General features: G+C 48.0%; 1 protein-coding gene across 3 annotated transcripts in view; it reads left to right on the top strand.

Moving 5' to 3' along the window:
• The window catches only part of TNKS2 (tankyrase 2), a 146,039-nt gene that overhangs the window by 37,169 nt on the left and 91,605 nt on the right, over nucleotides 1-17,265 (top strand). For all 3 annotated transcript variants that reach the window (XM_075348759.1, XM_075348762.1, XM_075348761.1), the window contains exons 7-9: nucleotides 3,466-3,532; nucleotides 4,474-4,660; nucleotides 5,622-5,743. In XM_075348759.1, the coding sequence (XP_075204874.1) occupies nucleotides 3,466-3,532; nucleotides 4,474-4,660; nucleotides 5,622-5,743 (376 nt within the window). The remainder of the gene's footprint in view (nucleotides 1-3,465; nucleotides 3,533-4,473; nucleotides 4,661-5,621; nucleotides 5,744-17,265) is intronic.

Genomic DNA, 17,265 nt, shown 5'->3' on the forward strand with positions numbered 1-17,265 from the left:
TTAAACGGGGGGTCAGGTATTTGGCCCACTGGTCCTTGTTCAGATGGTGCTGCAAGCAAGTCCGTTCAAAAGCAGTCAAGAAAGAGTCCAAGTCTCCATCCTTCTCCAGCACTGGGAAGTCCTCAACACGGACCTTTGGAAGTTTGGTGTCTTGAAGGTCACGTGTGGCTGATGAGGGCCGGAGCTGAGCTAGCTGCAGCTGGTAGTCACGCTCTGCCTGGCGCTCTTCACGCGCTGCCTGCCGCTCCGCAGCCTCAGCCTCACGCGCTGCTTGCCGCTCTGCCCTGCGCTCTGCCAGGAGTCCCTTGTAGCCCTCCTGGTCTCCAGCCTGGAGAAGGGCCATAGCCATTTGAAGAAGGCTATCCGAGCCTCCCAGGCTCGGTGGAATGGCACGTGGTGATCTGCGGCCCGCTGCGGAGCCTGGTGATTCACTGTCCATTGCAGAGCGGAGGGCTGGCATCTGGCTCGTTGAGGACCCTTGGGTGAGCTGCTCCTCATCTTGTCCATAATTGCCAGCTTGTGCGCTGTTCTCTGCAGAACGGTTTTCTGGCGTCGAGCTCCTGGAGGACTCGTGGGCAACCTCCTCATTACTGCCCACAGCACCGTCCTCCCTCTCTTCGGCTCCTGCTTTAGCATTGGCCAGTTGCATAGCTCTGCTCCTGGTGCCATCAGCCATTCTTGCAGACTTTTGGTCACTGACACAGAACTGACACCTGATGCCTCCACACACCTTACAGTATCTGCACTCTGACACTCTAGTGTTGAGCTAGTCTGAAGACCCCAGCAGCCACAGCTGCTGCAGGCAGTCTTTAGTGTCTGGGAGTATGGGTCTCACACTCACACACACTATTATCTCGATCCCACCGCTATGCCACCAATATGTCACAAACCACCGGGGGGGGTCACTCAGAAATCCCCCGCGCTGGCTACCAGTACGTCACAATCGGGGGGTAACAAGTGGGGGTCACCCCTCCTTTATACCTCCCGACCGACAGACAGAGCACGTGACGCGCTCTCTAGCGCCCCTCTTATAGTCAGGCCAATTATGGAATTGCCCGACCATAAGCAAGGAGGCCGCTATACTACTTATGCCGATTATTGAAGGGTCCCCGGTGAGAGTAAGGTATATATTCCCCCGACCTCCGCGGGCGGAATATATAAAATCTCCCCGAATCTCACTGGCCTCCCCCCAATAATCCTTGGCACAATTCGCTGCCACCAACCGATTTACGGTAACTATTAGCCGAACACACAGACGTGGGATTCAAGATCGAGATAACAGAACAGCCCAAGATTAATTATATAATTTAATCAGCCTAAAGCACACTAGAAACTACAATATATACAATAGGGAATCTACAGAATATACATATGTCAGAGTACAGTTACAATCAAAGCATGGGTTACAAACAGGCATACACAGTTCAATCAGTTACCTTGTGCGTCTGGCCACAGGGGGGCGCTGTAGACCAGGTTTCCAGGAACTCCCTCACAGGTCTTTCCCAACCAGGCCCCCGAGCAGAAGAACCCTGGAAAATGGCCGAAGTAGGGTTATCAACCTGGGCAGATCCAGGTCCCCTCCTACCTTAGTGACCTCACAGGGAAGCACTGCCACTCCCCCTGCATGGATCAGAATTATCCAGCAAAGGGGATATTGGCCATAACTTTGCCTGGGAGCGTCGTAGGCGGACGCCAATGCTCTCATTGTGACAGTTATGAATTTAGCTACAGAACGAGGGGACTCATGACCTGTCTACGAGTTCCCATATGGCTGATATCACGCCTGGGGTATTTCCCAAGCTCCCCCTTCCATAAAAAAGGTGTGCCAGCATCGTCCGCCTGCGCAAACACCATTTTTATGGTTGCCATATTTATCGGAGATATGGCTTGCGAGATATGAACCATTTTTTACTGGAGTCGTTCTGTCTGGCTACTTCCAAGCCTTGCTAATGAGATACAACTCTTGTTACAGGGTGACGGCAGGGAGTCATCCTGTGTCCATTGTCCTCACATCATCTCATCTCCATATCAGAGGAGATGGCTGTTGGAGGTGTAAGTGGGATGTGACACCTCCACAGATGCTGGACATTTGAGAACAAGAAGGGAGGGGGGGCACTGCCAGGGAGTGATGAGAGCAATTATGACTTCTAGTCATAATTCCTCTTCATATCCCAGGATTTACCTCACACATTCCCTATGTTTTCTGACGTTTTTTTCAATATAAATATCTCCAGTTTCTTGATTGCTTGTGGTCATGGCTGCCATAGGATGGCAGAATATAATTGACAGCCAGCACTGCTGCCACATGTCAATCAGCTGGTGTAGGACGGAGCTAGGCTGCGGATGGCACTGGTAGCAAGGCAGTGCATGTTCTCCATCCTGCCCAGACCACTGCACACTCCTTTACATAGTGGTGCAGGGTTTTTATTTTTTAAAAACTATGGATTCATTTTTAGTTTTCTAACCTATGCAATGGTGTAATTGGTTTGAGTGGGTAGATTGAGCTGATGGATTCCCTATAGTATTTAATGATGGAAACCCTGTAATATTATAACAAAGCTGCATCATATTTTTCATCTGAAATCTTGTCTCACGGCTATGAAGCTTCAGGAAAATATCCCGTATGTTAAGATGTAGACCCAAATAGTATACAAAAACGGATGCGGTTCTGCACCACCGCGTTACACCTTGAAATGGTATGGGGAAGGACTAGGTAATGCTCGGGTCTTTATCCAATAGCACACTTGTCACTCACGGGTGCACATTGAAGAGGGAATATAATGCCAATATGAGTCCCAGGAGATCAGAAGACAACGGCACAATCCATTCGGTAGCCAAAACGTGCTTTATTTAATCGAAAAAGTCCATTAAAAAGCGGGGAGAGAGCCGGGTGCAGGCCTGTGGAAGCACTAGGAGGTGCGAAACGGCCGTCGTCCCCTGGGGGCCTGCACCCCGCTCTCCCCGCTTTTTAATGGACTTCTTGGATTAAATAAAGCACGTTTTGGATATCTGATGGATTGTGCCGTTGTCTTCTGATCTCCGGGGACTCGTATTAAGATGTAGACCCAGATTGAGCATCTTGTAGTGAGCACGATGTGTATGGATAATAATGTGCTGCGCATCGTGCTGATTACCTGGATACAGATTCCCCTCCCCCCGTATTCCTAGGGGAGCTCAGATTTAGGTCAGCTGTAAATGTGTGATGTCCCCGTAGAAATGGAGACCACAGCACATTTCTCCATCTGTTTATTTCAGCATTTTCTGAAATTATTGTAGTTTAACACTGACTTTACCCACAAGGATTAGGGCTTTGTGGTTATAAAATAGCCGGGAATAATTGTAGCGTTACTGACAACTATTACTGTAAGAGATTCCATCATAGAGCTGGAAAGTGCTGCATTGCTATGTTGGGTGCATGAATTGTGCTGTACGGAGATCAGTGCTTATTCCCTTTGCTTTTTCTAGGGATTTGGTGCCTCTTCACAATGCTTGTTCTTACGGCCACTATGAAGTGACAGAACTTCTTGTTAAGGTAACTGTGATTTATTGTTTGTCACTTATTGAGAACCTGCCATGGTGAGAATGTTATCTGATCCGCAGGCAGGGTGATATAGAGGGTGAGCACGGGGCACTACTGCGATCCTCGCATGACACTCGGCTGACGCTGGCAGCACAGCGGGAGACGAGTGCCATGCAAGTGAGGTCTGATCATGCGATCGGACCACAGCTGTGGGGGGCGGGCCGGCAGTTGAGAGGGAGGGATTTATCTCTTTTCTCCGTTACCGGCTATTGCCATTCTCGTCCTGCACTCGCATTACACTGGTGTACTGCGAGTGCAGTGCAATTTTTCTCTCGCCCCATAGACTTAAATGGGTGCGGCAGAAACAAGGATCGCATTGCACCCCCAGTATGCTGCGACTGTTTTCTCGGTCCGATTAGGGCTGAGAAAATAATCGCTCATTGGTGCTGGCTCATAGAGTAATATTGGTCCAAGTGGATTGTAATATTTTATCGCATTCCACTCGCTCCGATTTTCATCCCGTGAGTCTTAGGCCTTATACATCAATACAGACATTGTTCTAACTCAGAGCTGCGCTCCCCGGACCCCAGTGACCAGCATGTTGTCCACTATCCAGGGGCGAGGTAATAGCTTAAGTTCAGACCACCGGTTTAACAGTACTGAATGATGAAGGGGATTTCAGAGTCTATGAAATAAACTAAGTGTAGGAATACAGAATACAACTTGTAAAATCCCTTACTTTTCTAGAGGTAAAGTGCTCTGATGCCTTTGCTTACTTTCCTTGAGTGATGGCATGCTGTATATCCTTGTAGCCTCTCTGCAGCCAATCACCAGTCTCATTGGGGTACTGTTGTGTATGGCTTGGGACAGCTAAGACCAGTGACTGGCTGCAGGGGTTGCATGGATGTACAGCCATACATTATATATAACTAGTCATGCATTTTGTCTTTCAGCATGGTGCCTGTGTGAATGCAATGGACCTGTGGCAGTTCACTCCTCTGCATGAAGCGTCCTCTAAGAACCGTGTGGAGGTCTGCTCCCTCCTGCTCAGTTATGGCGCGGACCCCCACATGATTAACTGTCACAATAAAAGTGCTGTTGATTTGGCCCCAACACCACAGTTAAAGGAGCGATTAGCATGTGAGTTCTGACGTTTCCATCGTTCTCTCACCATATATACTGTATATACCCTATAGATTTTATAGGGTTAGCGGACTGTAGGTTATTTCTGGGGCTAGTGTGTTTGCTTAAATTTCCTACCGTAGAAGAATTTCTAGTTGTTAAAGGGGTTGTTACAAAAATCAATAAGCTTGTACTCCCTCCGGTGCGGCCATGGTTCCAATGATGTCTGAAGCCACGTTCCTGGGGTCCACGTGACGTTATGAGACGTAGGCCCCGCTACCAATCAGCGCCGGCTTCTCCCCACCTTTGGATGTTTGAGCAGGAAGTCAGTGCGGCGCTCACATCCTGCTCAAATGTCCAGAGGCGGGGGGGATACAGAAGCGCTGATTGGTAGTGGAGCCCACGAATCATAATGTCACGTGGACCCCGGGAATGCGGCTTCAGACATCACTGAAACTGCGGCTGCACCAGAGGCTTTTTTCTTTTTCTGTTTCAGAATATGGGGAATGAGTAGGGGTGTTCAAGTAGTGGACAACCCCTTTAACTTGTAAGTGGATGATTTGTTCTGGCAATCGTTCGTGGCACAAAACTACTAGGTTACTATAAGCTATAAGAAATGTGTATGTATTACGATGAAGGTGCTACCTCTTGGCCATATCCTCTAAGTACACCACTATTACCCTCTTCAGCACTTACTGTCCATCACAGCATTGAGTTATGGCAGATCTGTCATCAAACTTGTAGTAAGGAAGCCTAATGCTGGGTGGGATAGCTACAGAGACGATGTTCAACGCTCAGCCATTATTGTTCCTTGGTTCTATACTGCAGTGAGCCCTCCACACCGGATGTTAGACAGTGGAAGAGTTTACCTGGACGGATGCTTAATACCCTGCTACATAAAGCATATACTGCTCATCTTGTTGGCTCGGTATATCCGGTTGCTCACACTTTTATTTAATCTATTCTTCTTTCACCGTAGATGAATTTAAGGGTCATTCTTTGCTACTGGCAGCAAGGGAAGCAGATGTTGCCCGCATGAAGAAGCATCTATCATTGGAAATAGTAAACTTCAAACATCCCCAGACCCATGAGACTGCACTGGTAAGTCCATCAATATGTTGTTATAAGTGAGCAGAACACATATAAAAATGAATCTCCGTACTTCTTGTTGTACATTGCTTCTAGTAAATGCAGACTGTTTTAATGTTTATTTTCTGATACCTATTATACAATCAGTTTTAAAGAAATTCATTATATATTTATATGTATGTGTGTGCGTATATATATATATATATATATATATATATATATATATATATATATATATATATATATATATATATATATATATATATATATATATATATATACTCTATCTCTCTCGATCAGTAAGAAATGGTGACTAGTTTGGCTTAAATACTTTCTTCAAAGATAGCTGTGTGACTTTTTTAAAAGTATAATACAGATGGAGAACCTTTTTGTTTTTTGTGAGAGAATCACAATCTAGGGGTAGAAAGCCTGATTACAGGGATGTCACTTAAAGTGCACCAATCACCTGGATTTTCCTATATAACCTAATGCCAGTGCTATACTGGCACTATCAGGCTGATACTATACATAACTTTAGTTGTCAGCTAGGATGTATACATTTTGAAACACAAGCAAGTAAAGTTTGTAAAATGAGCAACTTTTGGAATGACAGCAGCTGCCAATCAGCTGATAGCTGGGGTGGGTGTTCATAGTGATTCTCGCCCCCCCGCCTATCCATCGTCCCCCCTGTTATTTATCCTTATTCTATTATAGAATCGTTTTACGAACTGAATAGAAGGACCTGTGCTGATGTCATAGCCATGTGACCAAAAGGGGCGGGGCCTCAGCCAACATAGCTGATTCCAGGAAGCAACATTGTTACTGTTGGCTGAGGCCCCGCCCCTTCTGGTCACATGGTTATGACATCTCAGGTCCTTCTAGTTAGTAAAACAATTTTACAATAGAAAGAGCATAAATAAATAACTGGGAGGATGGACAGGCAGGGTTGTGGGAATCACTATGAATACCCCACCCCAGCTATCAGCTAATCGGCAGCTGCTGTCATTCAAAATGCTGCTCATTTTACAAACTTTAATTGTTTGTGTTTCAAAACCTAAACATCTGAGCTGACAACAAAAGGTATGTATAGAATCAGCCTGATAGCGCCTGTATATCACTGGCTTCAGGTTATATAGGAAAATCCTAGTGATTTGGTGCACTTTACATATCAGGAAATTGTCATTTCTGAAACTCTCTGTATTTAGAACATGACATCACACAACACTGTCTCAATGAGGAAACAGGTGGGATACATAGTTTTTCATCCTGCGAACGAGCCGTATTGGCTGGGGCGCCATTCATACTGGACTCCATATTTCTGACTTGGGTTCCCTAAAGGTACCCCGCCGGCTGACACTGAACTGTGGTACGTTACATGCGGTAATACACAATCAAACTTTGTGCTGCATGTTAATTAGTGAACATGATCTGTGATTTGTTTAATCCAAGTACCCTCTAGGTTTGATCAGATGTTGCAAAGATGTATCTTTTATATGTGTTTTAAGTTCTTTTAAGAGAATATTTTGAAGGGTTTAAGAAGATTTATCTGCAAGTTAAGAGGCTGTCATACATACCCATTATTTCTAGTACTACAATATAAGCACACTTGGTTCAGTAACTCTTTGGCGCAAATGATTCATCCTTTTGGATTCGTCACTTATTAGACTGCTTGGTGTTTCAGTACAATCAGTGTTTTATTAGCAGGAGATTATAACTGCCAGACTAGGTGTTTTGTGTCTCCTAGCCAACTGTTGCGTATAATACCGCCCCCACCATTGATTGACAGCTTGCGGACTATGTACAGTGTACACAGCTGCCGATAAGGGGTGCTGGTGGCGTTATACAGGGTTCCACATTCTGAGAACTGCTACATCTACAGCAGGGAACATAGGGATTTTATCAGAACTGCACCAAGCAGTCCAGTAAGTGTCAATCGCTGGAATCAGGCTCTTTGTTCCTACATCATGCTGCTCTTAGATTACATATCAAAAGCCTGCTGACAGATTCCTTTAAATCTGTAAGTGGAGTAGCAGATGTATCTGCATTGCAGTTATTTATCATATTTGCATACCCATCCTGCTGTAGGTTGTTTTTTTTGTTTTGCATCTGTATGGAGCATTTTCTGTCACATAGTGATAATCGCTTGAGTTTATTAGAACTGTTGTTTGTTTGATAAGTAAGGAGAAACATTTTTAATCTTCAGTCTGACAAGTAGTTAAATGTTCCCCTTAAAGCACCTCAATTGAATTTTTTTTTTAACTTTCCCATGAGAGAATTCCACAACGCCTCCACTAAGCCTGGAAAATCGATGTGTGTCATAGTCTGTAAAATGAAAAAACCCAGATTCCACATTTTTCTACAGTAAGCTATTCACAGGTCATCGGTCTGACCTCACTTCCCAGTAAAATGAGACTCCGGGGAAAACATGCTTATCTTCAGTCATTTCCATCAAAAAAGCCATGTAAAAACTGTCCATAAAGGAACCTTTTAGGATACAATTTATTTCTTCATTTTTGCAGGTTTGCACTCAATTCTACATTCTATAATCACTGTATATACGACCTCTCTTCTGGCATAAAAATACTGCTGAGTGAGGCGGCACGGTGGCTCAGTGGTTACCACTGTTGCTTCGCAGCGCTAGGGTCCTGTGTTCAAATCCCACCAAGGACACCCTCTGCAAGGAGTTTGTATGTTCTCCCAATGTTTGCGTGGGTTTCCTCCGGGTTCTCCGGTTTCCTCCCACACTCCAAAGACATACAGATAGGGACTCTAGATTGTGAGCCCCAATGGGGACAGTGTTCCTGATGTATGTAAAGCGCTGTGGAATCAATAACGCAATATAAATGAATAAAATTATTATTATTAGTGATGTATTTGCCTTCCTCTCACTAACACTGTCCATCCTCATCAGCCAGTACTAAATAGACAAAAAAGTTGTAAGGCTGCTTTCACACTACGTTTTTTTTTTAGCATGCGTCATGAACGTTTTTTTGCTGCAGAAGCGGATCCTGTTTTTGCAGAGAAAAACGCATGTGTTATTTTGCAGGATACTGTCACTTGAAGTTTATGGGCGGGCATTGGAGTCGTGATCGGGAGTGAGGGTAACTGAACGTGAGACTGGGAGCCGGCATTTGACAGCTGCAGAGGCTCGTAACCAAGGTAAACAACGGGTAACTTGCTTGGATACCCGATGTTTACCTTGGTTACAAGCGTCTGCAGCTGCTAGGAGCCGGGCTCCCTGCACACGGTACCAAGGTAAACATCGGGTAACTTGCTTGGTACCCGATATTTACCTTGGTTACGAGCTCTCAGGTGGGGGGGATAGAGGGAGGGGGAGAGAGAGAGAGAGAGACTGATCACACCAGGCTGGTTTCTGGGCATGCTCAGTAGAGCAAGCAGGATCCTGTCTATCAGCATGCCAGCGTTCACATACGTTTGCATGCAGTATAGTCAGGATCCAGCAATTTGCAGTATTTGGTAGCGTTTTTGAAAAAATTAAAAAACTGCAAATCACTGGATCTTCACTATAACGCACGCAAATGCAGGTGAACGCATGTTGACGCAAGTCCATTGCAAATGCATTGAAATGAAAACGCATTTGCACTGGATCCGTTTTTGCGTTAAACCGTTCAGGACGCATGTTAAAAAAACGTGTGAAAGCAGCCTAAGGTCCTCTTTTCATTCAATTGATTGACACTCTAAGATTTTTTTTTTTCTTCATTCGTGAGTTGAAGCTTCCATTTCTCTCGGCCTATTGTCAGCTTTCTTCATGATAAAATAATAGAGGAAACTGTCAGTCATTGTCAGCATGGCCCACTATTCATGAATATCTTGGGGTCCAAAGTTAACAATACTCCCAGTGTGTCATCTAGATTATTGGGGTTTCTTGCATTAATCTTGAAAAAGACACCGTACTTAGATGCACCAAATTCCTTAAACAGAAGCTTATCTGATTCACGCTTCTGGCCACCGGCTGTATATCAATCTTGCTGCAGTCATAAATGTTTTACTCCAAAACTTTGCCCTTACGTCTCACGGAGACTGGCAAGTCCCTCCCTATTCACTCACATACAGAAAGACTTGTCAGTCATAGGGAGGAGCTGTTGGGTTCTTTCCTTGGACAAGTCATCCGAGAGACCCAGTCCCTGACCAGCTTTTCAAAGTATGTGCTTTGCACATAGTTCAAGCAGCATGAATCTGCTGAAAGGTTGCATTTTAAAGGGAAGTTGTCTTCAAAAAAATTTTTTCAACAAGAACTATTTAAAGTTTTATTGTTTTGAAAAAAAAAACCCAAACATTTGTTTTTAATAGAGTAAAATATGAAAAATAATTTAATAAGATTTGATTTTTTCCACTTTTAAACATTCGAGGCAGTAGCTGCTGAAATTTGCCATCAAAAACCTAGTGTACTGCTAATTCTCATAACGACTGCAGTAAAAATGTCTCACGTGTCTGACATCACTCCTCTCTTCCCCTTCTGGATGTTTGCAAAAGGTTAAAGGAGTTGTCCAACATCAGCTTAAAATTTTTTTTAGCGTTCATCTGTGCTGTATTGTCATATAAAACACCCTAAGGCTATGTTCACACTAGAAAAATGATTTTTCTTAAGAAATTTCTTAAGAAATTTCTTAAGAGTGCACCTGTGTTAAAAAACGCACCAAAAACGCACCTGCGTTTTTGCCGCGTTTTCGGTGCGTTTTTGGTGCGTTTTCGGTCCGTTTTTGGTGCGTTTTTACCGCTGGTTGCTCCCTGCGTTATTGTGCCAATTATCTATGGCAAAAAACGCAGTTAGCTGCAGAAAAGAAGTGACATGCTCATTCTTTTTCTTAAGAAAATCTACTGAAAGAATTTTCTTAAGAAAAAAACGCAGTGTGTGCACAGCTAATTTTTTTTGCCATAGGTTTTGCTGGGGAATGTCTGCAGAAAGGTTACAAGAATTTCTCAAGAAATTTCTGCAGCAAAAACGGACCCAAAACGCAGGTAAAAAACGCAGTGTGTGAACATAGCCTTAAGGCTACATGCGCACGCTGCTTTTTTTCCTGCTTTTTTGCTGCTTTTTTGGCTGCAGTTTTGTCAGCTGAACTTTCTGACATCTGACTTCCCAGCAAAGTCTATGAGAAGTCAGATTTGTCATGCGCACACTGCAGTTTATTTGTCAGCGTTTTTTTTGTCAAAAGTTTGTGACAAAAAAAATGCAGCATGTTCATTCTTCCTGCGTTTTTGTCAACATTTGTCACCCATTAAAATCAATGAGGGCATCAAAAACGCAGGAAAAATGCATGCTAATCACAAGTGGTGCATTTTACCTGCCTTTTACCTGCGTTTTTGCTAGCAAAAACGCAGGTGATTTGTCAGGAAGTGAGGTCAGGCAAGTGGTCCCGTCCCGTCCTCCATGTGTTCCCCGAAGTACCGCTGTCCCCAGGGGAGATGATGTGGAGGACGGGACTATCAGCAGCGGCAGCGAGAGGGGGATGGACATTGGCAGCTGAAAACATTGATTTTTCCCTCTCGCTGCTGCCGCCGCTGATAGTCCCCGTCCTCCACGTGTTCCCCGAAGTACCACTGTCCCCAGCGTGCACGCACAGGGGAGATGATGTGGAGGACGGGACTATCAGCAGCGGCGGCAGCGAGAGGGAAAAATCAATGTTTTTAGCTGCCAATGTCCATCCCCCTCTCGCTGCCGCCGCCGCTGATAGTCCCGTCCTCCGTGTTCCCCGAAATACCGCTGTCCCCAGCGTGCACGCACAGGGGAGATGGACCCCTCTCACTGCCACCGCCGCCGCCGCTGAAAGTCCCGGGCTCCACGCTCCTGCCGGCTCCACGCTCCTGCCGCCGGCTCCACGCTCCTGCCGCCGGCTCCATGCAGTAGCGCGATCAGCTGAGCTGTCACTGAGGTGGCCGCGGGTAACCTCGGTGACAGCTCAGCTGATCGCGCGGCTGCCTTCATTAGCTGCATGGAGGTGACCGGAGCGGCGGTGTCTGCTGCTTCTCCGGTCACCTGCATGCAGCAGAGCTGGATGCGACGCTGGAGCATGCTGGATTACGCCGGACATGGAGGGTTTGTCGGGGTTAATAAATTGGTAATGAGGGAATGTGTTTGTGTTTTTTATTTATAATAAAGGATTTTTCGGGTGTGTGTGTGTTTATTTACTGTAATTTACAGATTAATTATGGAGGGTGTCTCATAGACGCCTGACATGATTAATCTAGGACTTATTGGCAGCTATGGGCTGCCAATAACTCCTTTTCTTTGTCGCTCCATTGGGAGACCCAGACAATTGGGTGTATAGCTATTGCCTCTGGAGGCCACACAAAGTATTACACTTAAAAGTGTAAGGCCCCTCCCCTTCTGGCTATACACCCCCAGTGGGATCACTGGCTCACCAGTTTTGTGCTTTGTGCGAAGGAGGCAACACATCCACGCATAGCTCCACTTTTTAGTCAGCAGCAGCTGCTGACTATGTCGGATGGAAGAAAAGAGGACACATATAGTGTCCCCAGCATGCTCCCTTCTCACCCCACTGTATGTCGGAGGTGTTTGTAAGGTTGAGGTACCCATTGCGGGTACGGCGGCAGGAGCCCACATGCTGATTCCTTCCCCATCCCTTTTTACAGGGCTCTGGGTGAAGTGGGATTTACCGGTCTCCAGGCACTGAGACCGTGCTCCATCTACAGCCCCTGGAGAAGATGCTGGATGGAGCGGAGTACATCAGGGACATGGCCCTGCTTCCTCAAGGTACTCTGTGTCCCCGTGCATTTGGCGCTCACACCGCAGCATGCTGGGTGTTGTAGTGCGCCGGGGGACATCAGCGCTGCGGCGCCTGTGCCATGGCCTCATTCAGCTTTGCTGAAGCAGGCTCACTTATGGGAATTGGTCGCGCCGGCCGCTGGGACTGCGGCGCGGCTGGCACTTGTAGTGCGCCGGGGACTTCAGCGCGGCCTGCGCTTTTACGGCGGCCGCGCTGATAACTAGAGTCCCCGGCTTTTGCGGCCTGCTTCCGTTCGTTCCCGCCCCCAGACCTGCCAGTCAGGAGAGGGGCGGGACGCTGGCCACTTCCAGGAATCGGTCGCGCCGGCCGCTGGCAGCGGCGCGGCTGGCACTTGTGGTGCGCCGGGGACTTCAGCGCGGCCCGCGCTTTTACGGCGGCCGCGCTGATAACTAGAGTCCCCGGCTTTTGCGGCCTGCTTCCGTTCGTTCCCGCCCCCAGACCTGCCAGTCAGGAGAGGGGCGGGACGCTGGCCACTTCTATGAATCGGTCGCGCCGGCCGCTGGAACTGCGGCGCGGCTGGCACTTGTGGTGCGCCGGGGACTTCAGCGCGGCCCGCGCTTTTACGGCGGCCGCGCTGTTAACTCGAGTCCCCGGCTTCTGGGCCTAGTCTCCCTTCGTTACCGCCCACAGCCCTGACAGTCAGGGTAGGGGCGTGACGCTGCATAGAGCAGAGCTGAGAGCTGGAGTATGTTTTGCATACTCCACCCCTCTCACTGTGTGCACTGTGAATCCGGATTCCCGCACTTTCTCAGGCACGCCCACGGCTTCCTTCTCTACAAGGACACCGGCAGCCATTAGTGTCAGTTTCTGTACGATACAGAGACAAGTGTGGAAGACCCTGGCATTCTGATAGTCACACAATCGCTGTAACAGGCGTTAAGCAGCACCTGTGGTGCTAACCCCACTAGTGCAGAAGTGCACTTATAGATATGCTTGTACTATATACATTGCACTGTTTGGTCGCACGTTGTATATACCCTCCTGGATTATGCGGAGGAGTTATCAGCATATTCTCTGTGTAAAACAAAGGTGCAGAACCACATGTTTTTCTATACAGCTGGTACAGCATGTACGGCTATACGGCCGGCAGGTACATAGACTCCCATTGTATGCACTAATGGCCAGGGGATGAGGACGGTGTCTGCAGTATTTACTGACAGTTTTTCTGAGACTATGGCTATGATACTAGAAGCCTAGCAGTCCGGACATGTCTCTCACAATATGGGCACTGTTGAATCATTGATCCATGGCCCCCCTCAGTGTGAATAACTAACAGCTCCGGGAATGTCACACGCATCCCAGAGTCACGGCTCTGCACGGACGTCAGTCCCAGACAGCCTAAGTGGGCTCGCTATGAGCGGCCTCGGTTTCATCAGGGTCCTAACAGAAGGACTCGCTGTGTAATGAGGCGGAAGTAGCGGCTCAGGATTCTGATCCTGAGACCGCTCTCAATCTGGATACACCTGATTGTGACGCCATAGTAAATAATCTTATAGCGTCCATCTATAGAATGTGGGTTATTTCTCACAGCTCCTCCAGTGGAGGAGTCAGCTTCACGTATTTTTCTGGACCACTCTGCCTTCAGAGAGGCAATCCAGGAACACCACGCTTATCCAGATATGCGCTTCTCCACACGGCTTAGGATACACGTTATCCCTGTCCCCTGACTTGGTCAAGGACTGGACCCAATGTCCCGAGCGGCATCCTCCAATCTCCAGGCTTGTAGCTAGATCCATAGTTGCAGTGGGAGATGGAACTGCAAACTCAAAGATGCCACTGACAGACAGATGGATCTCTGGTCGAAAGCCATCTATGAGGCTGTCGGCGCACCGTTGGCTCCGGCATTCTCTCCCTTGGGGCACTACAAGCTATTTCAGCTTGTCTTACACAGATTGACACGGTTACACGTACATCTGTGCCGCAGGTGGCATCCTTAACCTCTCAAATGTCTGCATTTGTTTCTTACGCGATTCAGGTTGTCCTGGACTCTGCGAACCGTGCGGCGGTAGCCTCCGCTACTCCGTGTTTTTAAGCAGAGCCTGGTCTGCTCGTTAAGTGAATGGAAGGCAGATTCTGCTTCCAAAAAAGGTTGCCTAACCAGTTGCCTTTTTCTGCTGACCGACTGTTTGGTGAGCGTTGGATGTAACCATCAAACAGTCCAGGGGTAAGGATTCATCCTTTCCTCAGCCCGGACACAACAAACCCCAACAGAGCAAGAGGCAGTCGGGGTTTTCGGCCTTTTCGAGGCTCGGGCAGGTCCCATTTTTCCTCGTCCAATGTGGACTCAAAAGGATCAGAGGAGCTAAGATTCTTAGCGGGCTCAGTCTCGCCCAAAAAAGCGACAGTCTGAAAACCCGCTTCCAAGGCGGCTTCCTCATGACTTGCGGCCTCGGTCGGTAGCAGGCTCTCCCGCCTTGGCGATATTTAGCTGCCATAGGTCAATGACCATTGAGTGTGAGACATTCTGTCTCACGGGTACAGGATAGAGCTCACTTCTCGTCCTCCAACTCGATTCTTCAGAATTTCTCCACCTCCCGGCCGGGCCGCTGCTCTTCTGCAAACAGGGTGCACTCTATAGGCAGAAAGAGTGATGACCCCCGTTCCTCTTCAGGAACAAGGTCACGGTTTTTACCCCAAATTCTTTGCGGTACCTATAACAACGGGCCGTTCCGTCCCGTTCTGGATCTAAAAATGCTCAGCAAGCTCGTGGACACCAGGCGGTTCCGGATGGAATCCCTCCGCCATGTCATCGCCTCAAGGTCCCAAGGATATTTCCTAGCATCATTAGGCATCAAGGATGCTTATCCACACGTGCCGATTGATCCAGAGCACTAGCGTTTCTACGCTTCGTTATAGGAGACGAACACCCTCTGTTCGTAGCTCTACCTTCCGGCTAGCGACAGTCCAACTGGTCTTCGCCAAGGTCAGGGCAGCAGTAGTCACAGTCCTGCACTCTCAGGGTCACTCTGTGGTCCCGTATTTAGACGATCTACTTGTCAAGGCACTCTCTTAGGAAACATGCCAACACTGCCCGAACGTTGCGCTGGAGACTCTCTAGAGTTTTGGGTGGATCATCAACTTTTTAAAGTCAGATCCGACCCCGACCCTATCGATAACATATCTAGGCATAGAGTTTCTTACTCTCTCAGCGATAGTGAAGCTGCCGCTAGACAAACAGCATTCACTACGGGCTGCAAGCTCTTCTTTAAGAACCAGTCGCACACATTGAGACGCCTCATGCACTTCCTACGTAAGATGGTAGCAATGGAGGCAGTTCCTTTCGTGCAGTTTTACTGCGTCCACTACAATGGGACATTCTCCGCCAATGGGACGAGGAGTCGACGTCCCTCAACAGAGTCGTCGTTCTTTCTCAGGCGGCCAAGGAATCTCTACGGTGGTGGCTTCTTCTCACCTCTTGGTCAAAAAGAAGGTCCTTCCTATCCCCGTCCTGGGCGATAGTTACGACAGACGCGAGTCTATCAGGGTGGGGAGCAGTTTTTCTCCACTACAGCGCTCAGGGTACGTGGACTCAGCAAGAGTCCACTCTTCAGATCAATGTTCTTGAACACAGAGCAGTGTATCTTGCCCTACAATCCTTCCAACAGCGGCTGGAAAGCAAGCATATCCGACTTCAGTCGGACAGCTCCACAGCGGTGGCATACATCAACCACCAAGGAAGAACGCGCAACCGGCAAGCCTTCCAGGAAGTCCGGCAGGTTCTGATGTGGGTAGAAGACACGGCATCCACCATATCCACAGTTCACATCCCAGGTGTGGAAAACTAGGAAGCTGACTTCCTAAGTCGCTGAGGTGTGGCCGAAAGAGTATGGTCTCCTCACCCGGACGGGTTTCAGGAGATCTGGCGCCGCTGACAGAGGCCGGACGTCGATCTAATGGCGTCACGGCACAACAACAATGTGCCAGCTTCATGGCACGGTTTCACAATCATCGAGCTCTGGCGGCAAACGCCTTAGTTCAGCATTGGTCGCAGTTCCAGCTACCTTAGGTGCCACCTCTGGCATTGTTGCCCAGAGTACTGCGCTAGATCAAGACCGACTGCGGCCGCGCCATCCTCGTCGCTACAAATTGGCCGAGGATGTTGTGGTACTCGGTTCTGTGGTGCCTCACGGTAGGCTAACCGGGGGCACTACCAGACCAATCAGACTGGCTGTCTCAAGGGCCATTCTTCCATTTGAATTCTACGGCCCTCAACCGGATGGTGTGGCATTGAGTCCTGGAACCTAGTGTCGTCAGGATTACCTCAGAACGTGGTTGCCACCATGAGACAGGCTAGCATACCAACGTCCGCCAAGATTGACCACAGGACGTGGAAGAGGTTCTTATCTCGGTGCTCGGCGCAGGGTGTTTCTCCCTGGCCGGTTGCATCGTCTATGTTTCCTTCCTTCCTGCAATCTAGGTAGGAAAATGGGTTGTCGCTCAGTTCCCTTTAGGGACAAGTCTCAGCGCTATCTGTATTTTTTCAGAAACGACGACTTCCTCAGGTACGCACGTTCCTACGGGGAGTTTGTCTTCTCAGCACTCCGTACAAGCGGCCGTTAGAGCCCTGAGATCTGAACAAGGTTCTAATTGCTCTCCAGATGCCGCCTTTCGAGCCTTTGAAGGATGTCTCCCTTCCCGTTTTTCACGGGAAGTGGCCTTCTAGTAACGGTCTCGTCTCTTAGGAGAGTTTCCGAGCTAGCAACGCTCTCATACAAACTCCCTTCCTGGTCCTTCACCAGGACAGGGTAGTTCTGCGTCCGGTTC

The sequence above is a fragment of the Anomaloglossus baeobatrachus genome, chromosome 5, assembly GCF_048569485.1.
Source record: "Anomaloglossus baeobatrachus isolate aAnoBae1 chromosome 5, aAnoBae1.hap1, whole genome shotgun sequence".
Taxonomy (NCBI): domain Eukaryota; kingdom Metazoa; phylum Chordata; class Amphibia; order Anura; family Aromobatidae; genus Anomaloglossus; species Anomaloglossus baeobatrachus.